Source organism: Gymnoscopelus braueri, assembly GCF_963280865.1.
Source record: "Gymnoscopelus braueri genome assembly, chromosome: 19".
NCBI lineage: Eukaryota > Metazoa > Chordata > Actinopteri > Myctophiformes > Myctophidae > Gymnoscopelus > Gymnoscopelus braueri.
Window position 1 is genome coordinate 50484767 of NC_137621.1, and position 26339 is coordinate 50511105.

At 43.9% G+C, this 26339-nt stretch overlaps 1 protein-coding gene across 16 annotated transcripts in view; it reads left to right on the top strand.

Annotated features, from left to right (window-relative positions):
* kiaa1109 (KIAA1109) overlaps positions 1-25670 on the top strand; it is a 157602-nt gene extending 131932 nt beyond the window's left edge. For 13 of the 16 annotated variants that reach the window (XM_080415114.1, XM_080415128.1, XM_080415125.1 and 10 more), the window contains 14 exons: positions 247-447; positions 2335-2511; positions 3048-3185; positions 4611-4862; positions 5732-5888; positions 7216-7373; positions 8993-9182; positions 16012-16229; positions 16848-17099; positions 17971-18174; positions 19644-19838; positions 21269-21403; positions 21889-22054; positions 23875-25670. In XM_080415114.1, coding sequence (XP_080271240.1) covers positions 247-447; positions 2335-2511; positions 3048-3185; positions 4611-4862; positions 5732-5888; positions 7216-7373; positions 8993-9182; positions 16012-16229; positions 16848-17099; positions 17971-18174; positions 19644-19838; positions 21269-21403; positions 21889-22054; positions 23875-24091 — 2660 coding nt within the window. In that variant the 3' untranslated portion in view covers positions 24092-25670. The remainder of the gene's footprint in view (positions 1-246; positions 448-2334; positions 2512-3047; positions 3186-4610; positions 4863-5731; positions 5889-7215; positions 7374-8992; positions 9183-16011; positions 16230-16847; positions 17100-17970; positions 18175-19643; positions 19839-21268; positions 21404-21888; positions 22055-23874) is intronic. The other 3 variants (XM_080415123.1, XM_080415121.1, XR_013932188.1) reach the window with 2 other exon arrangements.
* The last annotated feature ends 669 nt before the right edge of the window (positions 25671-26339 follow it).

Consider the following 26339-nt stretch of genomic DNA (forward strand, 5'->3'; position numbering starts at 1 on the left):
ACCGATGCAAGGCTATCACATTTTTCCTAGCTCTAGGGGTGTATACCTACCCAAAAATCACTATGAGAATTAATCACCCCAGATGGTAATGATGACCCCATTTTTGGGGTCCTGGCTCACGGACTATGTGGCTCTAGCAGTGAATTCCTATATGAAAACATCAGTGGTTTCTCTGCATTTTCGTTGGTTGCATTTTATTCTGCTGAGCGTGTAACTCAAGCCCCTCTCCCTCTCCCTCCCATCCAGCGTCTCCACTGTTAGGCAGCCCTCTGGGGCGGAGCCGTCACAGCAGCAGCCAATCGGATCTCACGGGACCTCCCGGCAACTCGTCGGGCCTCAGCTTCACCGCCTGCATGTCGGACTTCTCCCTCTACGTCTTCCACCCGTATGGAGCCGGCAAGCAGCAGTCTGCCGTCACAGGGCTGCCCCCCGGCCCGGGACCACTAGGTACGCACAGTAACACAAACATCTTCAACCACATATTAGTTGAGGAAACAAACACACTATATATATATATATAGAGCAGTGGTTCTCAACCTTTTCTCCATTAGGGCCCAGTACTTGGGAATGTCATCTGACCACCCATCTGACCACCAAGTGGTCCGTTGGGTGGTCCGTTGGGTGGGCCGCGTGCATTTTCAGAGCATGTTTATTTTATTGATCAGTCAATCGATTGTGTTGCGGATCAATGGAATTAAAATAGTATTACTTTAACTCATTCATTGCCAGAAAACAACATTGTCTCTAGCCCACAGTGCCAGGGATCTTTGAGTGTTTTCAAAAATTTCAAAAATGTGTGCAGCCGCTATCGTCCATTCCATAGATATGGGCAGTTGAATGAGGGGTGGTTTTCCCCCACAGCAACAGAAAGCAGAGAAAAGGGTGTTTTCTTTTCTATTTTTCACAGAAGTGTATGTGCTGTTTTTTTTTGTGATGAATGAGTTAAGTTCTTATGTATTGGTATCACTTTTAAAATATTAATGTTACATTATAATTAAAATATTAGTGTTTTGCCCTTTATTTGGGGGCCCACTTGCACCTCGCGGCCCCAGCCCACAGGTTTAGAGCCAGTGTTAGATTATCACCCGATGGTTCATATCATGATTAGTTGATCACATGCAACTTAACCCATTAAGACCTGGAACGCATCTGTGTCACTTTAGATTTCTTTGGCTATTCAAAAATAGCAGATATACAAGCTCATAGCGCGGCACTCGGTGCCGCGCTACGAGCTTGTAGATCTGCTATTTTTGAAAAATCTTTGTTTTACAAATGTTTTAAGAATCGCCTCAGGTCTTAACACATCGACCGCCAGAGGTTAATCTCATAATGTACTCACCAGTGCCAAGGTGTTTTTGTTGTTTTTTTGTTTTTTTCATGTCGCCATAGATCTTGTTAAAATCCTTAAGATTGAGCCGTACAAGGTCTGTTTACATCCGCGACATCCCACTGTATCTCCCAGTGAAGACCACGTGTCAAACGGGGTATCCATGTTGTAGTTAGAGCGGATTACGTTAAACAGTGAAATGCGAGGAGAAAAAACTACAGGAAGAGAATTGAGTTTCAGTTTCGTCTGTAGAACGAGAGCGGACGTGATCGTCAAAACCGGATCCCAAATAATTCTATTTCCGGTCATCAAACCGGAAACGGAAGTGGATCAAAAAAATTCCGAAAGTGAACCCGGAAGTGTTTCGCGCGAAAAGACCGTGGACCGTAGGGCTACGGTCTCGGCGCTTAACAGTTGGATTTAACGGACCGTAGGACCACGTTCTTGGCGGTTAATGTGTTAACTCTTTCACTGCCAGAGCATATACAATAAATAAAGCCCAGACTGCCAGCGATTTTTCAAATTGTCTTACCTTTTCAAGTAGTCACAGAATATTTATATCCAGTATGACCGATCGCCTGATGGTTACTAATCACGGAGGGTTTCACTGTGCTTCCCTAAAGAAAGAAAAATGTCATCACGACCTCCCGTTCGCTTGTTATAGAAAATCGCTTGTCTCGCCAAAAATACATAGTAAAACACAGGAGCCGAGATACAGGCTTTTTAAGTAATAAGTTAACCAGGAAGTGAATGGAGCAGCAAATCTTCGGATCACGTAATCTTGGGTTCTGTGTTAGAAAAAAAAAATATATATATATATATATATATATTTTAATGTAAACAAACTGGGCCTATTAAACCTGCGGTGACAACGGACAAACGGTTCGCCAGCAAATCCTGTCATGACTGAAGACAATTCAGTTTGATAAGGGTAATTTGATAACTTAATTATGCAGACATGAAATGGATATAGCATATTTGAGAGCCGTGGTGTCATGTTGTTGTAGGTACAGTGGATGAGGAGCCATCTTCGGTGACGGGGAGGAAAGACTCTCTAAGCATCAACCTGGAGTTTGTGAAGGTCAGCTTGTCCAGAATGAGAAGAACTGGAGGCCCTACCTTCATAGAGAGCTTCATCCCCACCAAGACGGGCAAGATGGACACCACACTCATCAACATCTCAGGTATTGAACATCGTGTGTGTGTGTGTGTGTGTGTGTGTGTGTGTGTGTGTGTGTGTGTGTGTGTGTGTGTGTGTGTGTGTGTGTGTGTGTGTGTGTGTGTGTGTGTGTGTGTGTGTGTGTGTGTGTAAGGTGCGTACCACATACATGTAGCTCTGATACAGACTGACTCTGAGTCCCTGGCGGACCTCTGCTGCGTGTCACTTCCCAACTTTATCCCTCTTACCTGTCGGTGTCCACTGTGCTATCCAAATAAAGGCAGGAAAGCCCCTAAATGTCTTTAAAAAAAGAATTAACTAGGTGAAATTGTGGTATATCTTGTCCTTGCAGTTGTGTGTGACAGTGTGTATCTTGCAGCGGTGTGTGACATTGTGTGTGTGTGACATTGTGTACCTTGCAGCGGTGTGTGACATTGTGTGTGTGACATTGTGTATCTTGCAGCGGTGTGTGACATTGTGTGGGTGACATTGTGTATCGTGCAGCGGTGTGTGTGTGTGTGTGTGTGTGACATTGTGTGTGTAACATTGTGTACCTTACAGCGGTGTGTGACATCGGCTCGGCCTCCTTCAAGTACGACATGAGACGTCTGAGTGAGATCCTGGCGTTCCCCAGGGCCTGGTACAGACGCAGCATCGCCAGACGTCTCTTCCTGGGAGACCAGACCATCAACCTACCAGGTGACACCATGGAACATACGTCTACAACACTGGTTCAAACACCTTTTAGCTCCAAAACATCTCCCCGGGACCTTGACATGAAAAAGTTTAAGAACTTTTTCACAAAACTGTTAGGCTTTAGAAGACATTTGTAGAATCCCAGAAGCAATAAGATTTGAGTTAAAAATGTTTGCTTTAAAAAATATATATAATATATTCAAAGATTTGCACACATTTTAACGCTATGAGCTTGTATATCTGCTATTTTTGAATAGCCAAAGGAATCTAAAATTGACACACAGATGCGTTCCTGGTCTTAATGGGTTAAAACAGCCAATCTACAAGCCAACAAAGCGTCTCGATGCGTTGAGAACTTGTATATTGACTATTTCCGCTATGTCACGTACAACCACGTATATAAAATGATATACAGTAGTTGTTAAAGAATATGTCCAGGAGGTTTATTACTTTAGATAGGGGTGTTTAGAGCAGGTGTTTCTCAAAGCGAGTGCCGTGTCACCCAAGGGTGCTGTGACACAAGTCCAGGGGTGCCACAGAATACTTTGATAATATTTGGAATGTATCAATATCACTTCAGTTTAACCACTTACAGAGACCCTCTATACTTCATCAAACAGACCTGAGTTGCACTGTACTTGGTGCGTTCTTTTTCAATCTACAGTCTACACCAGATCTCTAAGCTAAAAATAGATGATCTACAAGCATACAATGTGACACGTTGTGACGTGTTGTGAGCTTATATATAGATCGGCCCAATTTGGTGAATGTTCCCCCCAGAATAGGGATGCAGGGGTTCAAGTGGTTAAATGTCAAGTATAAAGTTATTTTCAATCTGTCCTAATGGAAACGGATCTTCTCTCAAGTTGTCCTCGTGACATACTGTATCTTAGGGGGAAAGATCTACAAATGAATGTACCGTAATATGATAAATGTAAGCTGCTATAAACCAACAATGTAATTCAGGGGTGCCGTGGATGAAAAAGGGGTGCACTGAGCCAAAACCCTTTTGAAAACCATTGGTGTAGAGCAGTGGTTCTCAAACACTTTCATGTCAAGGACCCCTAAAATGTATTTGGCCCCGGACCCCCATCTCAAAATATTTTGTTCCAGACACCCCCCAGAAGCAAAGATTTGAATTACAAATGTTCGCTTTAAAAATATACATATTCAAAGGTTTGCACAAATTTTAGCCAAAGTATAAAAGGTTAAAGTGGTTAAAATAATTGTGTTGCTATATTAACACATTTTGCTGGGGACCGCCTGGAACCCCCCCCCAAGGACCCCTGGGGGTCGGGGTGGGGCCCGGACACCACTTTGAGAACCAATCGGTGAAGAGAAACAGGAAGCAAAGTCTCCATCCAGAATCCAAGCTGATGTTTGTTAACGGGAAAGTTCCACCTTCCATCTTGTCCTCACCTATATAAGCTTCAGGTCCAGCCACTCCAGACTCCGTAGAGAACGTCACCCAGCACCTGTCCCCTGAGTCCTGCCGCAAGGCCTACTGGAGGACGTGGGACGGCAGCATGGGGCCACACGGGGTCCCCCAGTCCCCCAACGTCTTCTCTGACCACTCCACTGGGAACAACATGTCCCCAGGAGGAGGAGGACTGTCCCACCTCAAGTCCCCAGCACCGGGACGCACCAGGAGCGTGTCGGACTCCTCTGCTCCTAGAAGAGGTGATGTCTCACGCAGTGTTGCCATGTCCGCTTATTATAAGCGACTTTGGGCTTGTTTTTCTTCCTGTAACGGTGCTTGTTGCGGGTTGTGTGTTTTTTAGGCTTGCTTCCTAATGTTGTTAAAACCAGTGGTTCTCAAACATTTTCAAGTCAAAGACCCCCAAATTAATATGTATTTGTCTGCGGACCCCCATCTGAGAATGTTTTATGCCAAGGATCCCCATACAAGATTTGTGTTGTTAAAATGTTTCAAAAAAATGTCACATTTTTCAAATTTTCTTCAAGATTGTTTTGAAAATAGCAGATGTACAAGCTCACAACACGTAGCATCGTGACGCGTTGTAGATCGGCTATTTTCAAATAGCCAATGTAGCCTATTATGTTTATAAAGGACGGAGGGCTCGCTTCTTTTGGGCTTGTTTTCGTAGACCTGGTTGCTTGTTTCTCTAGCAAAACCTGGCAACACTGGTCGCACGTAGCCGGACCATCAGAGATCTCCTGCTGATCTGTCTGGTGACATCTACATACAGCAATCTGGAACTCGGTTTGGCTCCTTGTTTATTCCTACTAATGACAGATTAAAATACAGTGAGTGGGCTGAAACTGTGTGGAAACTTTGTGCAAAATATCTGATCGACAAGCTCACATCGTTTCGTGATGTGTTGTGAGCTTGTAGAACAGCTATTTTCAAAAAATCTTAACAAAACAAATCTTGTATAGGGTTTCCCTGGCACAACATCTATTCAGATTGGGGGTCCATGGCCAAATACATATTCATTTGGGGGTTGACATGAAAAAGAACCACTGATTTATGCTGCATATTGATGTATATATTGTTCATTTAGAGTTCTTCCGTCCACACCTCTTAGACTCGCTGACCAAGACGTCCACACCGTCCTTCAGTAAGAACGGCAGCAAGGCGGCGGGGCAGCAGGGGACCCCCTGGGAGACCCTGGTGGTGTTCGCCATCAACTTAAAACAACTCAACGTCCAGATGAACATGAGCAACGTCATGGGAAACAACACGTGAGTCATCCTTCGAACCTGACCCCAGGTGGCTCTGTACTTGGTTTCCCTCTACACCAAATCTCTTCGTGGAAAATACTGTAGGCCAATAGGTTATTGAACCTTGTACCGCATATGCGGTACCCAAACCCAAATATAAAAAACGGGACTATTAAGCACAAATTGTTTCAGGTTCACTGGCAAAAATGGGAAACAACAAGTGAGTCATCCTTAAAACCTGTCCTGAGTTGGCTCTGTACTTGGTCCGCTCTTGTTTCCCTTTACACTAAATGTATAAGTTGAAAATAGCTGATCTACAAGCACACAGTGTGTTGCATTGTGACGTGTTGTGAGCTTGTAGATTGGCTGTTTTCACCGAATGTTTCCCCCAGAATAGAACAAACGTCAGTGTGAATGTTTGTTGTTGAGGTGATGTTTTGTAATGTTTATTGAGAGCTGGTGATCTCAATGTCAAATGTCATTCAATTCTTGTAGTCTCTCATAGTCAGAGATTAGACATCTCTCACTGATACGTGTGTGTTAAATCTAAGTTCATTGTATGGACTAGAACAGCAGAGAGAACTTGCACTAACAAACCTACACCTACTGCTTTGAAAACCAATCCTGATACCATCCCAATATAAAAGACTGCTCAAAATGCTTTGCATTGGTTCTGTGATCCTGTTAGGATCTGTGTCATTTTAGATTTTAGCTATATATGTGTATGAGTGTGTGTCACGATTTTTCAAAAATAGCAGATCTACAAGCTCATTTTGCGTCACTTCGCGCTATGATATTTTAGATCGGCAATTTTTTGGAAAATCGTGAACATTTGTGCAAATCTTTGAATATATATATTTTTTTTTTTAAGCAAACATTTGTAACCTATTAAAACCGGGAAAGCATCTGTGTACTTTTAGATTCTTGCGTTGGCTATTAAAAAATAGCAGATATACAAGCTCACATCGCGTCACCTCACGCTGCACTGCAAGCTTGTACATCTGCTATCTGGTAAGTGTGAGAACTACTGATTTAGAAGGCATTTGTAGAATCGGCCTCAGGTCTTAATGGGTTTACTCAAATCTTTGCTTCTGGGGGTCCCTGGAACAAAATATTTTGAGATGGGGGAGATCCGCGGCCAATATAATTTTGGGGATCCATGACATGAAAAAGTTTAAGAACCACTGATACAGCAACACAAGTGTTTTCAGAAAACAAGATTAAGATTTAGATGTCTGAGATGTCTGCGTTATTTCCACCCATTTTTAGCCCCTATAGTCCGTGAGCCAGTAGAGCTGTAGATGTTCCCCAGTCATTTATACCTGAATGTAAACCCCCTCTTCCCCAGGTGGACCACCAGCGGCCTGAAGAGTCAGGGCCGCTTGTCGGTGGGCAGCAACCGCGACAGAGAGATCAGCATGTCAGTGGGTCTGGGACGCTCCAAGCTGGACTCCAAGGGCGGAGTGGTGGGAGGAAACATAGATGTCAACACCTTGGAGATGGTCTGTAAGTACACACACCATGCAGCCATTACTCTCACAACGCGTTGTGAGCTTGTAGATCGGCTGTTTTCACTGTGTGCACGCCACTACCAAGTAGAATACAGGGTAATGTGATTAATCAGACTGATCGTCTGAGACGTTTTTGTGTCTTGGGATTTTGTGACAATCACTCATTATTATTGCAATATATACAACTATACAACATGTAATAAATTATCCTTTAATTTACTATATCAGTACTTTATGTGCACTCATTTCTTAACTCATTCACTGCCACTGACGTAAAAAACGTATTTTTTTCCAATTACCAAATCTGCCACTGACGTAAAAACGTAATTTTGCTAAAGATTTTTTTTTTAAAGATCTCGAAGTGACGTCAATCGAAGATTTTCATTTCCGCCTGCTTCCTGTTTAAGTCCCCCTCTAAAACGGTCTTTTCTCGGCTTTGTCTTTCTCCGCCGTGGAATGCTGTTTAGAAACGCTGTTTTGAAACTACTACTACTGCAAAATGGAATGTCGCCAATTGAAAATTTCTTCTCTGGGCCACTCACACAACTACCTAGCCTGGTAAACCCCCCTCCCTCCGGAAATCTCATTTGCATTTGATTTCAGGAAGGAGTCTGGGATTGCACAGGGAGTAGAGCTGCCCGGTCGCTGCGTTTGCGAACCAATCAGCGGCTGCTAGGGGCGGGATCATCCAATCACCTGCCAAGTATCTTGAAAAAATGAAACGCTGTTTGTCATCGATTCTGCTACCGGAGTCTCAGATGAAGTAGGCTGTGAAACTAAATGTGTGTCGCAAGCTTCTTCCATTTGACGGAGTCAGGTTAACAACTACCCTGTGTGTCTACAAACAGTTGAGCACGCGATCATAAGGGATTTAGCGAGGTCTGTGGCGAGGTGAAAAAAGTAAGTGAGCCGACCGTTCACATGGCGATACATGGGGTTTTTACACTGGGCTGAAGGAGAGAGACTCCGCCTCGGTCGGAATGTTTGTTGTCTGAGCGGCGTGCACGGATCGCGGGTGTGTTTAGAAACGATTGGACTTGAGATCATAATGGAAAAAAAAGGGAATTTTTTAAAGTTATAAAAAACACTAAATCGCTGGCAGTGGGCAAACACAGCCAGAAATAAGTCTGGCAGGGAATGAGTTATACAGAGGTAAATTATACACACCAAAAAATTGCACTAAAATCATTTATCAGCTTCAATTTGATAGTGTTCCAGTTCCAATGTTGTCTGAAATTGTATTTTGTATTGAATTGTATACACTGCAGTAGCAGTAATTACTATCTGAATATAGAAGTATTTAACACTTATTTTAACACAAGAATAGCACTTAAGCCACCTTAAAACTGAAGTCAAAACCTGTCAACAGAAGTGAAAACCTTTAAAGTTACAGTAAGTTACTATCTGAATATAGAGGTTTTTAACACAAGAATAGCCCTTACGCCCACCTTAAAACTGAAGTCAAAACCTTTAAACTGGAGTCAAAACCTTTAAACTGGAGTCAAAACCTTTCAACGGATGTGAAAACCTTTAAAGTTAAGTTAAAAACATTACACTTTAAGTTAAAAGGTTTCTACTGCAGTTAAAGCTTGTGTGATGTGGTTTGTGTTGCAGCCAACATCTCGGAGCATCCAAACCAGCAGCCCAGCCATAAGATCCAGATCACCATGGGCTCCACAGAGGCCAGGGTGGACTACATGGGCTCCAGTATCCTCATGGGAGTGTTCAGCAACGCTGACCTGCAACTGCAGGACGAGTGGAAGGTCAACCTGTGTTCCATGGACACCAACCCTTCAGAGAAAAGGTAAGTTCACCTGTTAACCTACCCATTAGAGAAAAGGTAAGTTCCCCTGCACAATTGGCCCGTGTCGTGTTCAGTGGAGGGTAGCCAGGCAGGGAGGATGATTGTCACTGCAAGTCAAGTACACCTACGGGCTGGGGCGGCACCTGTCAGTGGGGAGTGTTGGGCGGGAGGAGTGGGACAGAGGCTCCAGGTCCTCCCGGTGGGAGCTCTTCACTGGCAGGTGAGTCAGTAGCAGTGACAACACACACAGAAAAGTGTTAGGGTAGGAAACAATTGGCATAACAACTGAATTGGGGAGAAAAGGGGGTAAAAAGCAATTTACTTTATTGTACTAGAGTTGTTAAAGGAACTACACCATGAATTAAAAAAATAATAATATTTAATATATTGTTTATGTCCCTCAAACGTTTTTCAAAAGGTTTGAGCCTAAATCAAGCCTCAGATATACTCATTCCAACTAACTTCTCTCTGGCTCATATAGCACTTTCACCTGCAATACCACATTGTCCTGTTTGGCACGGGGCGCTATTGAGCCAGTTTGTATGCATGTTATCTCCTGGTTCTGTGTGGAAAAAGTTTTTTTAAAAAATAAGAAAAAATAAAAAAATATATGTTTTATTTTTATTTTTTTGGTTGGAACTGAAAAACGGGAGGGATTGTACCCTGACGTGACGTCACGTCAGGGACCAAATCAGTTTGGCCTGTTTTGAGACCAATTTACAGAAAACCCCAGATTTGCTGTGAAAGCCTGAGTGTTCAAACTGGGGTATTTTTGGGGATAGAAGAGAGGCAGGGGAGACCAAAAACACACAAAAAAGAAGAAAAAGTTAAAATTCATGGTGTATTCCCTTTAAGTGAGTAATGAAAATAGCTCGATCTACAATCACAACGCATCATGATGCGATGCGTTGTGTGCTTGTAGATCTGCTATGTACATTTTTGGTAGGATTCCGTCTATAATGGCATGCCCAAAATAAGGACGACAGGTTGAATGTGGTTACAAATCGGGACAGATCAGCTGCAAAATTGTTGATACCGATGTAATAAGAAAGGCTCCGCTCCTTTTATTGTGTTTTAGTTAAAGGAATACTCCACCCAAAAAATATATATATCAATTACTCACCCCATGAAGCCTTGAATACATGGAGATTTATTTTGTTTTTGCTGCATTCCTGAGCCAATAATCCAATATTTTACTGATTGTTAATATGAGACCAATCTTCACAAGAGCAAAACGAGAGTTATGCATATAACTAAGGTTCTACGAATTCCGGATGACCGCCAGAGGCAGTGTTTTCAACACCTGGATATCATCGCGCGCTCGCGCATAGGTCGAATATTAATACCAACAAAGTCACTCGTGACCTGTGTGCACGCACGCCACCTATATAGGTGCGGGGCGCACAGCGTTCATCCTCATGAAATCTTTTCGTCGAGAACGAGATTCCGAGTGACAGTCAACTCTGGCGGTCATCCGGAATTCGTAGAACCTTAGTTATATGCATAACTCTCGTTCTACTTCATTCCTACTGACCGCCAGAGGCAGTGTTTTCAACACCTGGATGACTAATACCAACATAGTCACGAGGAATCTGCGCTTACCGAAGTCGGTTTGCAGATAGAATAAACAGACAACACCACAGCCGTCGCCACAGGATGCGAGACGGCCAGGTTGACTATATATAGGAGCGGGCAAAAGCCCATGAAAGATGAAGCCCATTCGGCTGCATCTCCTGGCCTGCTCCAAGCCTGTATCACTGAGGGAGAGGCTCTGGCAACACCCGCGGTCAAGAAAGGCCTTGGGGGAACCTAGAGGCCCCCTGAAGACGTACATTTGCCTGAACGCGGCAATGAAAGTCTCCATTAAGCCAAGCACAGCTGTGCCCTTCCTCACAGACAAATACAACCAAACTCCAGCCATCACAGCTATGTCCTGCCACAGAGCCCGGACGGGACACAATAGGCAGGTACTAGAATGCAGTTGCTCCACCTCTGGTTGAGGAGCAAACTAACAAATCATCAGGCTAGCTGACGTGAAAATGCAGAAAGCCTCTGAGGACGTAAGGAGGGGTCGGCCATATGGTAAACCCAGACCCATCGGAATCCCACTTTAACAGTCTCTGGCAATGGCCAGGGCATGAAGCCCATCTACTCACTTTTGCAGTGAGGACAAAGAGTACTAGCAGATAGTCATCTGAGAGCAGCCCGATGTACCGGCTGAGCCGCCATTCTCCGGCGCTCATGGGGCAATTAGGGGCTCAGACAGGGACACACATCGACCCACTTCTGGCCTGGCGTCGAACCCGGGACACCCAGAGGCTTACCAAAGTAAACAGTGCCAATTCTCTAATCATGCAAGCAAACGCCTAGAATGATAGGTGCTGTATAGGCGCTGGATAGGCGCTGGATAGGCGCTGGATAGGCGCTGTGTCTGCGCATCAACACTCGCATGCCGGAGGGCCAGGGCGAGGTAGTCAAGGGAATGTCCAATACGTCACATTCCAGCCGCTGTGGCATGGCTTTAGTTAGCAGATCAGAGACTAACACTGTGGCCATGAGCAACGGTCATCCAGCTCGACAGCTTCATCTAGTGACACCACCAGAGAAGCAATGCTCACAGTTTACAGTTAAGGCGTTTAGCAGGCGCTCTTAATCCGGATCGACTTACAGTAAGGTAATGTAAGTAAAGTAAGCAATGTTGGCATCAACCACTAGCCTTAGGTATAGGCCATATTGGGCTGTACTCCCCATGGCTGACAAGCCCTTGGTAAGAGGTTCTGGAACTGGCCCACATGCCAAATCTCATGATGTACGGCACCGAGGGTGTACAACGACGATAGTTGTTGGACGCATCCATCTAGGCCAAGCCGTTATATGGCCAGCTGGGCTATGTACTCTCAACGCTTTCATCCAGCGACAAGCAGTAGCGGAGTGGGACACACTTACTATGCTGAAGCTATGTTGCGGTGGTCCGCGCGTGGTTCCTCAAAGCGGCAGAATGGGATACATTCTCAGCGCTGACCCCTTTTTTTTCCCTTCGTCCAGCGACAAGCAATAGCGGAGTGGGACACACTTACTATGCTGAAGCTACGTTAAGGTGGGCCGCACGTGGTTCCCCTCCTTTTTCTTTCCTCTGGCCAGCGACCAGCAGCAGCGGAGCGAGACACACTCCCAATGCCAGCGGTATATTCCAGTGGGCGCACGCCGCAGTGGCGTGGTCCCTCCAAAAGCGGCAGAGCGAGACACACTCTCAACGCTAATACTTTACACTCCTTTCGTCCAGCGACAAGCAGTAGCGGAGCGAGACACACTCCTAATGCTTACGCCATATGGCGGTGGGCCGCCCGCCATGGTTTCTCAAAGCGGCAGAGCGAGATGCACTCTCAACGCTAATCCTTTTCCCTTCTTTCGTCCAGTGACAAGAAGTAGTGGAGCGACCAGCAGCAGCGGAGCGAGACACACTCCCAATGCTAGGGGAGGTAGGCTATATTCCATTGGGGGGGCACGCCGCAGTGGCACTTACCAGTGCAAAATACAGCATGCAGCTGGTATAACATGACTGTCAGTCATTTTTTCTTGTTTCTTTTTTCCTGTCCAGCCTCATCATGATTTGTGTGCATGGGGATCTCATCTTAAACAAGCTCAGTGCTTAATGAGTTTTCCAATTTAGTAGACCTTGTATTGTGAATTTGTACTTCCATGTACTGCTTTCAATTCAGTGGGCAAGAGTTCGTCATCCTGACAATTCCTCTAGCTGAGAAAGCATCCAGAGGGCTCAATGCTAGCATCCCTGTGGGAGGCAAATCCGCCCCAACCAGGCCAACCCAGTCGGCCTTTCTGCCAGCAGTATGCCGCTGCAATTAGCCAAACATTCACAGCCATAGCCTGTGTCAGGCACCATAGTCAGGACATGACCGGCACAAGTAATGGACCTTCCCTTCTGGGACCAGCAATTGTTGCAATAATCCATGGGCAACAGCAACAGAGTGAGACACTCAATACTACTGATGACGTAGCCGTAGCAAAAGCGAGAATCATTCAGGCTACAGTGTCAAGGACACAGTATGATAGTCAAGAAGTGGCAAAGCAAAACACACTTCTATCGTCATATAGAATTCTTTAAGAATATTTCACTACCAAGCACATAGTATTATCTGGATAGCAGCAGAGCGACATACCCTCAAGCTATGACATCAGTATTCACAGTATACTGCATATGTTGAATAGCAGTAGTGAGTACCAGGTACACACAGTATTAGTGGGTAACAGCAGCAGAGTGAGATACACTTGTGCTATTGGTAACGTAGCCATAGCAACAGAGCGAGAATCGTTCAAGCTACAGCGTCAAGTACATATGTACTTGTTAATGTATTGTGTCTTGGACACAATTAACACAATTAACATTAATGTTAATTAATGTTGTCTTGGACCCCAGGAAGAATAGCTGCTGGTTTCCCTTTTGCCGCAGCTAATGGGGATCCATTGCCAATAAACAAAGCTTATTGATTATCAGTACCCAGAGTACAATGTTACTAATATGTAACTTCGTCGTAGCAAGGAGCGACAACCACTCAAGCCACAGTGTCAAGTCATGTGTCAAGTACCCACAGTATGATAACCAAGTGATGGCAAGGCAAGACACACTTGAACCATACCAGTATTATAATTCCATTTTACTACCAAGCACCAAGCAGTATAACCTGAATAGCAGCAGCGAGTCCCACTCAAGCTATGATACACACTCAAACTGTGAGGTTAAGCACACACAGTGGCAGTATTGGCATATATGCTGCTTAAGTCAGCTGTCATTGATCAGCGAGACCTCTTTTATCCCATTAAGACCTGGAACTGTGTCATTTTTAGATTTGAGCTAAAAAGCATTATTTTACACTTTGGGCTATTCAAAAATAGCAGATCTACAAGCTCATAGCGCGGCACCAAGTACATGTAGTAATAGGTACACAGCATATCGTCCAATAACGACAGAGTGAAGCACACTATGGATGTCATTTATTAGCTTCTTCTCAGCTAAATTATATTGGACTGGTTAAATTGGGGTTTGAACCAGGGACCTACAGACTTGCAGGTAGACAGTGTACTGACTGAGCCATTGGATAGCAATCAAGCTAACAAGCGCCATATGTCTGGTAGATAGAATGTCTGCGTCAAAGTGAAAACCACTTTCAGCAAAAACATTCACAGAAGAGCGCCGCTCATACAGTGGTGTAAAGTAACTAAGTACATGTACTCAGTTCTGTACTTAAGTTCAATTTCGCTTAGGTATTTGTACTTTAACACATCCACTGCCAAGGGCTAATCTCATAATGTACTCACCAGTGCCAAGGTGTTTTTGTTGTTTTTTTGTTTTTTTCATGTCGCCATAGATCTTGTTAAAATCCTTAAGATTGAGCGCTACACAGTCTGTTTACATCCGCGCGATCTCCCTGTATCTCCCAGTGAAAACCACGTGTCAAACGGGGCATCCATGTTTGAGTTAGAGCGGATTACGTTAAACAGTGAAATGCGAGGAGAAAAAACTACAGGAAGAGAATTGAGTTTCAGTTTCGTCTGTAGAACGAGGGCGGGCGTGATCGTGAAAACCGGATCCCAAATAATTCTATTTCCTGTCATCAAACCGGAAACGGAAGTGGATCAAAAAAATTCCGAAAGTGCACCCGGACCGCGCATGCGCGAAAAGACCGCAGCCCGTAGGGCTACGGTCTCGGCGCTTAACAGTTGGATTTAACGGCCCGTAGGACTACGGTCTTGGCAGTTAATGTGTTAATGGAGCCCAGTTATCTGCCACTGCGCTCATTAACGCTTTGGTCGTCTCCTCGAGGCGAAAGAACACCTTCTATGAGACACATTAACCAGTCAATCTGGCTCCACCGCCGTCGTGTCATCGAGGCGAGAGACGGTCTTCTCAAAGCGGCAGAATGGGATACATCCTCAACGCTGAATACTTTCCCCTCTTTTACTTTATTTGTCTGTAAACAGCACAACACATGCACTCACCGTCGCCACAACAACGGTGGAGCGGGGAAAGTTAACGGTGTTATTGTCGTTAGCTCCAATGCTAGCAAGCAACCGCTAACTCCATTCACCGTCGCATGCGTTCTTTTTTTTTTTCTCTCTCCTTCCTTGTTCCTTTCCGACAGCCCCTATAAACGGGGTAACGTAATTCCATGGTAGCAGGCTACGCAGTCTCTGGAGGACGGACCGCAGTCCGTAGCCCCAACCGTGTTGGTTTACGAAACTTCACGCGCAGCTGCAATATCGACCTACGCTCTGGAGGCGAAAAGATGAAAGAGGATGAACGCTGTGCGCCCCGCACCTATATAGGTGGCGTGCGTGCACACAGGTCACGAGTGACTTTGTTGGTATTAATATTCGACCTATGCGCGAGCGCGCGATGATATCCAGGTGTTGAAAACACTGCCTCTGGCGGTCAGTAGGAATGAAGTAGAACTATATTTAAACCATTCTCTTTGAACCTGGATCATCAGGAGGCTCATCAGTGATAACGCTGTGAGAGTTGTTTTGAAGTTTATATTATTTTTATAAAGTGTTGCATTGGTCTCCTACCGCAGCCTATATAATATTGTATTATCAGCTCATTAATGCAACCAAAAAAATTGGGTGAAGTATTCCTTTAAAAGTAGCACACCTACTTGCCTCCTACAACAATTCATATGGCTTATGAGTTCTAGGATTAAGGTTTTATCCAACATTTTTCATGTAAGATCTTCATCCATGCAGTCGGACATTTTAACATTATATTTCATAAGTGTCTCTCTCTCTCTCTCTCTCTGTCCCTCCATGTTGACAGTGAGATCTTCGTTCATGGGGACCTGCAGTGGGACATCTTCCAGGTGATCATCTCGCGCTCCACCACTCCAGACCTCATCAAGATCGGCATGAAGCTGCAGGAGTTCTTCACGCAGCAGTTTGACACCAGCAAGCGGGCTCTGTCCACGTGGGGGCCCGGCCCCTACCTGCCCCCCAAAGCCCCTGTCATCAACATGGAGAAAGGGGCCACTGAGATCTGTAAGAACACTAACCTCTTACACACACTGTTACTTTTGACATCATTGTCATAGTCTTTTGAATAAAAGTCCATTGAGTAGAGAAACGTTTTAGTTTGATTTCGTTTTTTTTGGTCGGCCATGATGGCGTCGTAATGCCTGATTTATACTTAGTTGCGTGCCGAAAATAGCCGATCTACAAGCTCACAACTTGTGAGCTTGTAGAACGTCTATTTTCGGCACGCTCAACCAAGAGTCAAATGACTTGTCTGTTCTACTGGATCTCTTCTCCAGTAGTACCTCCCTAAGAGTTTTGTTTTTAGTCATTGTTGCTTAGATTTTAGTTTGTTTTTATTTTGTTTTTGCGAGTGAAAAAAGGTAGTAGTATCTCTGGGACGTCAGTCTACACTGTAAAATCCTCAAATGGTCGGACCCATAAAACTGGCAGATACAGATTCAGGCTACCATTCATTTTCAATATAATCCAGTGACATGAAGATACAAAGCTACAGGCTACCTTTCATTAGAACGGAGGGAGCGCTCCCTCGCGGCAGCAAAGCCTGCTTGCTCGCACAGCTGCAGCCCCTCGAGCCTAATTAATGCTCCCCAATAACAATGTATTGACTCCACTCTACTCCAGACATGGATGCGGCTCACCATCGCCACTGGCCCAGCGTGCTGAAGGTGATCGCAGGGTGTCACATCTCGCTGTTCCACATGCCCCTCCCCGAGGACACGGTGCAGCTGGGCGGCTCCATGAGCCTGCATGGCAACCACATGACGCTGGCCTGCTTCCACGGACCCAACTTCAGATCCAAGTCGTGGGCGCTGTTCCACCTGGAGGAGCCCAACATCGCCTTCTGGACCGAGGCCCAGAAGATCTGGGAGGACGGTGAGACTTATTTAATATTGGTTTATTATTTAGAATTATCTGTTCCACCTGGATGAACCTAATATTAAGACCCATAAAAAATACATTATTTAAAATAATAAATTATTTAAAATAGTGCATTTTTATAAAATGTCAGTTTTTTAAATGTCATAACTAACTCACAACGTATCATGGTGCGATGCGTTGTGAGTATGTAGATCGACTATCTTTGCTATTTTTGCCCGGCACAATTTTTTAGTTTCAACTAAATTGATTAGTCTGATTAACTACTTAATCCCTATTTTATACTTCAACCAACACACACCCCTGCTTCTGGTGACTGATATTGTCCTTCTAATGCATGAGTGGACCGTGCTTTGTTTCCAGTTACTTCTGAAATTGAAATAACACCCCCTCCCTTAGAAGGACAATATCAGTCACCAGAACCAGAGACATGTGTTGTCAATGAGTCTAGCATGGTTAAGATGGAGTTTGTAAATGAATGGGTTTATCTAAACAAATCCACAGAGCGCTGCGGTGTCAGACTCCTGCTGCGGAGTGCATTCTGACGCCGCAGTTATGATTGCGCCAGGGGAGCGCTCTGTGGATTCGTCTATAGGAGGGGGATGTTTCTGATCAAATTTATATCAAAAATCAGGCAACTGAAAAACTGTCTAGGGAGCACAGAAAAGCCAGAGTAGATGTTAAAATGACCCCAGAAGTGTTTTAAACTTCGATACTCCTTTAAGACCTGTTTACAAAATATCACTCAAAACATCAGGACTTTCTAAAATCAGGATCGTCATCGGACCCAGACATCTGCCATCAGACGGGTTCTGATATCCACATAGCAGTTGTTTCACACAGGTGTGTCTTTGTCCGTTGTAACCAGGCTCCAACGATGACTCCACCTACGTCGTCCAGACGCTGGACTTCCACCTGGGTCACAACACCATGGTGACCAAGCCCTGTGGCGCTCTGGAGAGCCCCATGGCCACCATCACCAAGATCACCCGCCGACGCCACGAGAACCCACCGCACGGCGTGGCCACCGTCAAGGAGTGGTTCAACTACGTCACCGCCATGAGGAGCGAAGGTAACGGATAGGGTCGGGATCCGGAATTGAGGAACCGGAATCGGTTCCATCACGTTAGGAACCGTTTTACGGACCAGTTTTTTTCGCGAACAGCCTTATTCCATGTAGTTGGGTTCTCCTATTGGGCGGGCGCGCGGGCGATGACTTCTTTCCTCTACATCAGAAGAGTTAGGACGTCACATTCTAATACAGCCCGAATACCCAATCTCAGCACCGGCCTCAGTGGCGCACCTCAACAATCATTGGACTCCCGATCCACTACCACTGGGAGTCTGGGTTCGATTACTGCTTGGAACAATACTTTCTCAAACAACCACGGACTACTTTTTTTCACCGATAAAGTATAGTTTTGGACCATGACGGAGGCACGCCAACTCAGCGGAGTGCCCGCGCCGATTGGACGATGGTCTGCTAGTCCACTAAGCACCGTCCGAGTTATGTACCGATAGGCACAGAATCGTAAATGATGTTGTGGGGACTGCGTTTGCCCCAACTGCCACTCACTGCACTAACATAGCCCACCAGCCCCGCCCCCTCGCCCCTTGTGCTTCAACTGCATGGAATAAGGCTGTTCCCGTTTTTTTCACACTGTCAGAGCTGCTATGTGGACTTCACGTCTGCTATACTATTACACTACCGGTGGTTCTCAAACTTTTTTTTATCTCAAGGACCGCCATAGTTATAGACCTGTAAGGGTCCATTTGGTTCATTTGTACACTCTCAGAGTTATAGACCTATAAGGATCCATTTGGAATTAGCTTGTGTTCCCAATCAATGATGTCACTGGTAGGCTGGTTTCTGAAGTGTCCACAGCCCTCCTCTGAGACACAGACCCAATAGACAAAAATGGTACCATATTATAATGAGCATTAGTGAGGACCTACATGAAGATCTACATGAAGATAGATTGAAAATGGGTGAAGTGGTCCTTTAGCTATTTGAACCCTAGAGTCCCTATTCTTGGGTGAACCTTCAGTAAAAATAGCAGATCTACAACCTCACAACGTGGCGCGTTGTGACGTTGTGACAATTAAAACAGGCAATTTAGATTGGCCATATTTGATATATCTCACTGAAAGTGACCTATAGGGGAACAAGAGAGCTGTACTTGAGCAAACCCAGTAAGGTGTTCCAGGTATGCAGGGCACAAAACCTGGACAGCAGACTTTCCAAACTGAGACTCGAGGAATCACAAGCATCAAGCAGTCCTGAGAGCGATTATGATAGGCACTAGTTTTCCACTGCAAATTAATTCAAATTAAAACGTTATAAATAAATAAAAACCAATGCTGATCTCTCATAGTCGCAAGGGTGGGCCAACCAACCTTATTATACATTCTGCAGTGATGGGTGTTATAGCTGGAAAGCAGGATCTAGAAAGACCAACATAAGCACCCAACCATTAACCCACTCAGTCAGATCAGCATCACCGGAACCCCTCACTTATGTGTGTTTGTCCCTGGGTCCAGAGCTGAACCTGCTGAGGAACGTAGACGCCAACAACCCAGAGAACGGAGTGGCCACCAAGAGCTCCAGCCTGCTCAGCAGCTTCCGCGCTCCCTCCAGCTACAACCACGAGACGGAGACCATCTTTGCCCTTCCCAGAATGCAACTGGACTTCAAGTCCATCCATGTGCAGGACCCAGAGGAGCCTTCGCTCACAGGTACAGTGTCTACATTCCACCACAGGTGCTAATGTGGACTGGACTTGAGCCATCTACAACATGTAATATTGCTTTGTGTACATTTGGACACGTAAGAACATTCTGCGCTTTATACATTCACTGCACTGACCACACTACATGACTCCATACACATCTCATACTAAGAGCCGCAATGGAAACGAGCTGTACGTTTATTTTTTATTTTTTTGCAATATTCTCTTAATTATGGTGGGTCAGATGTATGTTTTTATGGCATATGTTTGTTTTGTGATCAACTAAGATGGCAATCAATCAAAAACTCCCTCCAAAATACCAACACATGGCCGCTGTCCTGTGGAAACCCTGTATGTCCAAAACAGTTACTTTCAGGAAATGGGGATAAAAAAAAGAACCTGTGTTCCATTATATCCAATGTAATTATTATCTCATTCAGTGCCAAATCTGCCAATGAAATAAAATAATAATTGCGAACTGTGCCAGCAATTTTTCAATTTTCTTATACCTTTTTCAAGTAGTCACAGAATATTTATCTCCAGTATAATCCATCCCCTGATGGGTGCTAATCACTGAGGGTTGCACTGTGTGGTTTCACAAATGTCAACGAGGTCATTGGACCTTGTTGACATTAATTGTCTGCTTTTTGAAAATAACATAATAACCGAGATACAGCCTTTTTCAGTAATAAGTTAAACAAGAAGTGAATGGAGCAGCAAATCTTCAAATGATGATATCTTGGGTTCTGAACGTTTTTTTTACATTTTTTTTTCTAAAACACGTCAAACACGTCATTGGCACGTTGCGCCATAGCGGTAAAACACGTGAAACACGTCAATGGCACTCAATGAGTTATTTAGTCACAAGCATTTGCCTCTGAAGTCGACCATGTCAACCCTGAAGAAAAAGGATAATCATTTTGTATTTTAAAACAAAACGCCAGATGCCAGAGGGTTAATACTGAATGAAAACACACACACACACACACACACACACACACACACACACACACACACGCACGCACACACGCGCACGCACACGCACACACACCTGGCCTTCCTACAGTATATTGGTGAAAATCGACCATAAATTGCGGATCTAATTTATGAGCTTGTAGATGAGCTATTTTTGCTAATTTTGTGTGACTCTGTCACAAAGCATAAAATGGTGTATTCATTTATGAAAATATGTAGACAAGGTGTCTGCCTGACAGCAATGATACAGTATATGGTATTCCATATATCCATCCATTCTCATTATTACCAAAATGTACCCTGCACGACACATTGTGGAAATATATTTTTAAATATTTGTTATGTAGTATCTTTATAGATATTTGATCTGCCAAAGCCTAACTTGAATGATGTATTTATTTCATTCATTAAATTGAGTAAGTCCTTTATAAACTAGTAAATACCGTTTTTGTTTTCCTTCAGACTCGAACAGTAAGCCCAAGGTGGAGTGCAGTGTGGTGACAGAGTTCACAGACCACATCTGTGTGACCATGGATGCAGAACTCATCATGTTCCTCCATGACCTGGTGTCTGCCTACCTCAAGGAGAAGGAGAAAGGTCAGAGATCATTCATTCATTCCATTTATGTAAAGCAGGGGTTCCCAAACTTTTTCAGCTGAGCTAAAAAATCTAATAAAATGGTCTCCCCAGGAACCAGACTTACAAAATGCATTATGATTTAACCACTTGAGCCCTATTTCAAAAGTAGTGAAAATAGCATATCTACAAGCTCACAGCATGTCGCATCGCGGTACGCTGTGAGCTTGTATCGGCTGTTTTCACTATTTCTTAAAAAGCTTTTTTTATTCATAGATTATTTTTTTTTTAAATAAAGTATTACTTATTATAGTAATGTTATAATCATATAGTAATCATAATATATACTATATTTTGTGGGCATCTTATAATGAGCATTAGTGAGGACTGATTATATGAAGATAAGGTTGACAATGGGTGATGTTTGTCAAGCCGGTAGTGGTGAAGCGGCATATTGAGTTGGTCTCCCACCCTCACACCTCGTGTCCTTCCTCTGGTCTCCTCAGCCTTGTTCGCTCCGCGCATGTCTGCCGCTCGACCCGGCCAGAAGAGCCCCACAGCCCTGCCTGACGACAACGCCACCGACAAAGACAAGGAGGACACCATCAACTACACCACCATAGACTGGAGAGAGTTCATGTGTAACACCTGGCACCTGGAGCCCACACTCAGGTCAGACACATTCAGCTTTGAATGGGCTCCCTCCCTTACTTCCTTCACAGGTGTCACCAATGATTCTAATGACGGCTCTCTTCCATTTAGTGTAGCACAGTGGTTTACAAACGTTTTACTTTCAAGGACCCCCATAACTCTGAGAGTGTACAAATGGAAACAAATGGACCCTTATGGGTCCATTTGGTTCCATTTGTACACTGTCAGAGTGACATGCCCATAAGGGGCCATTTGGAACACCCTCAGGGAACCATGAGGGTCCCTGGACCACACTTTAAGACCCACTGGTGTAGCAGAGTGTTTCCAGTGAGCCAGCATGCACAATATCAGCTGACTCTGTTTGACCCGAATGGAGCACAACTTGAATTAGCTACATTGGTAAAATCTGTGAAGGAAGTAAGGAAGCGGCCCAATTTCTTTCCAATATGGCTGCCGTGCATAGAGCCTATTACACCATAACGTTATGGAGATTTTACTGGGAACCCCGGTCAACTAAGTATAATAAGTTCAATTGAGTTCTATACTAGATGGAAAACACACTAGATAGTATTCTATTCTATACCAAATGTATTCCCCCAAAGTAGATGATCTGCAAGCTCTAAACGCGTCACCATGTGACATGCTATGAGCTTGTAGATTGCTATATTCGCCAAAAATGTTCTTTGATTCATAGAACAATAGCTGCAATCGTAACTTTGGTTTGATCTACTTTTATGTATTTATTGTTATTATGACAGTTATTGCTAATACAGGGTCTGCTCTCTAACTAAATGAAATGACTGACTGAAATCCCATTGTGGCAACACAGCATAGCATTTCTTAGAAAATGCATACACCACAATAAACAACAACTAACATAAAAGTGATTTGGCTACTTGCACTGTCCACTTAAACCTGATTTATACTATGATGAAGTCACACGGCGTAAGACCTAACTCATCTAGATCAGCTACTTTCAAAAATATCATTACACGCCTAAACTAGAGATGCCAGGTTGAAAGTACAAGCCACCATGAGAAGTGATGTGTTTTCTCCTTTATAAAACACTTTTCAGTTGCTGAAAACACATTTAGGGTTTTGCACTGCAGAAAATAGATCAATAGCTTTTTTCTTTTTTATACCAGCATTGCTGTTTTATTTACACTGTTTTATGTACAAGTGCACAAGATGTGAAATCATCAGGGGTCGGTTCCTCAACATGTGAACGGTCAGCTGGTCATTATTAAGAAATAAGCCCAGACAGATTGATTAGACGGAGGCTGCCCATTAGTCTGATAGTGTGAGGTTATGTTTAGGCATAGTTTTTGTGAGGTCAGGTTTAGGCTTAGCTATAATGTGTGCCGTCGAACCAACGGTACTTCAGAACAATGGACCCCGACGCAAGGCTGAGGATTTCATTGCTGACTGTAAAGAAAACAGTCCATTAGATCATGCCAGGTGTGTCCAGCCAGCTCGCAAAACTTGATCAAATATGAATCAATATTAGTTACTGCGTTGTCTGTTTCTCTTGTGTACTGTTGTTGTCTGTTTCTCTTGTGTACTGTTGAACTGTAAAATGACATTGTGTGTTTGTTTACATGCTTGCCATGTTGAATATGGCAGAAACCAAGCACCAATACTTTATTAACAAGTTTGTAGTACAGGTAGTACAGTCAAAGGTTATGCTAACCCAAAAAGCCCCAGGGGGCTTGTTTCCATTCTGGTCCATTGAACTCAATTCATCTTCATAGCAGTGGTCTGTTATCCAGAAATAACAGACGGCTGAATGCCATGATTGACCATTCAACCAAGTGTAATAAATAAATACCTGCTCTCCTCAGGCTCATCTCGTGGACGGGGAGAAAGATTGACCCAGTGGGTGTGGACTACATCCTCCAGAAGCTGGGCTTCCACCACGCCAGGACTACAATTCCCAAGTGGCTGCAGAGGGGCGTGATGGATCCACTGGACAAGGTGCTGTCCGTCCTCATCAAGAAGCTGGGCATGGCCCTGCAGGACGACAGGGACAAGAAAGGCAGGGACAAAGAAGAACACTGAAACGGCTACAAGGTCACACTCACGTCAGCTTCATAGTGCGCTGCACAGCGGTGTCCCGCAGCCAACATAGCAGCTGTTTTGGGCGTGAACGCCGTCGTGCAACTACATATAAAAGGCTTTTTCACACGGGGAGCGACGCTACGCCTGCATTCTGGCTTGGAGCACTCCTCATGTGACGTGTTTATACACGTCGTGTAGAAAAAAGGTAAACACCATTCGACTCTTAGTGCGGGCAGGCGTGTGCGTCAAACGAGCACGAACGCATCAATTTCACAGGAACGAGATTTTTCGCGACGGCTGTCAGATTGCCCGCATCGCCTTACCTGAATACACTCGCCTCTCATTGAAAATGATTTACTGAGTCACTTCCCATATGAAAAGACACTTCACCCATTTTAAACCATATCTTCGTATAATTGGTCCTAATGCTCATCATAAGATGGAGCCATTTCTGTCTATTCACTCTGTGTCTCAGAGGAAGGCTGTGGACAGTTTAGAAACCTGCCTACCAGTGACATCATCGGTAGGCAGGTTTGGTTCTTTCAAACAAGATTTCAAACTTGTATTTATTTATTTTTTATTAATGCAAGAACAACGGCGTCTATTTAGGCATGCCAACTTTCCAGGCAGAGAAAGACTGTGAATTATATTAGCTTGGAATCCCCATCGAAGATGTCACTAGGCAGGTTTCTGAACCGTCCATAGCCCACGGGAAGCAGCGGGAGTAGACGATAATGGTACCTCTTCACCATCTTCATTAGCGAGGACCAATTACATGGAGATAAGGTTGAAAATGAGTGAAGTGCCTTTAAATGAGGCTTCAACCTACTGTTAAAACACTCATGTATTATGTGTCGAAACACTGGATTAGAATGATCACTATTGTACAGGCTCATTTGAACTGATAAACCCCATGGCAGTTTCATTAGAATGATCACTATTGTACAGGCTCATTTGAACTGATAAACCCATGGCAGTTTCAGCCCAGTAGTTTACTGTGATGCACTGTACGCCACTGCAAGCGCTGACTGAAGTCTTTTGCACTCATAGACGTTTCTGTATATTTAGCATCATTTTCTGTGTATTTTTTTGTATATATTTTTGGCTGCTTTAAGTGATAACTCCATGCCGAACAAAACAAGCAACTGGATGACTTTTACCTATTGTATATGAAATTATTTGAAATATGACTCATTTCATGACCAATGACTTCTTAATTGCCTTTTGTTTTTTCTTTGTTTCCGATGGAACACAAGGTTGATTTTTTTCTTTTCTTTTAACTGTTTTACAGCTTATTTTTCTGATATTTGAGAATGAAAGGCAAAATGATTTTCAGATGATTGTTAATAAGAACAAATACACATTCAAGGAAGATGTAATTATAATTTGAAACAAAACCCTTCTGTATGAATATGTGAAATGAGGTCTTTATTAGCATGGTAGCCTTTGTCATGCCTGTTTGTTTATTTTTTATTTTTTTTATCTGTGCAATAGACCTGTGTAAAGTACATTAAATAACTGTGAATTTCTTAAATGTGTTGATTTCTTAACATAATAAATTCATTGCCATTAAACCTGAGCTAAGCCCGGTCTGTTGCTACCTTAAAAGATAATTCCTGTCATTTTCAACTTTTATTTCCCCCATTATCAGTTATTTTTATTGGCAGGTATGTTATTATTTTAGCTACAGTGACATCCTGCCCTACTACATGGAGATAGGGGAAGAGAATCAAACCTGTGAGTGTTCTGGAGGTGCAAACAAAGGTGCTTCTTGTGTAGAATTGGTCGCTCTCAAACTGTGAAGATCAGAAGAGAAGAAAAGTGCTTCACTTCTTTCGTTAGACTGGTAGAACAGACACTCACACGCACGCGCACACACTAAATAAAAATAAAATAAAAGCATGATGCAGCACAGATGACTGTCAAAACATCCTGTGGTTTAAACGTTTCCAGGTAAACACTTATAAAAACAACTTTTAGACCAACACTTATATTAATGTTACTTGGAACTGCAACCCAGGTACAGACACAGACGAGGAGACAGGAATAGAATACAGAAGTGACAGTAATATTAGTATTATGCCTAATTTATCTGCAACACCTTGTGAGCTTATAGATCTGCTATTTTCGGTCTGAGAGGCAGTTATATGTCAAGTTGGTGCTTTAGTGTTGGTGTTGTGCGTTGTGTCCCACATGCAGTTTGGACATTTCGATCCTTAGATGATGTCTCACTACTTCACTATGTCAC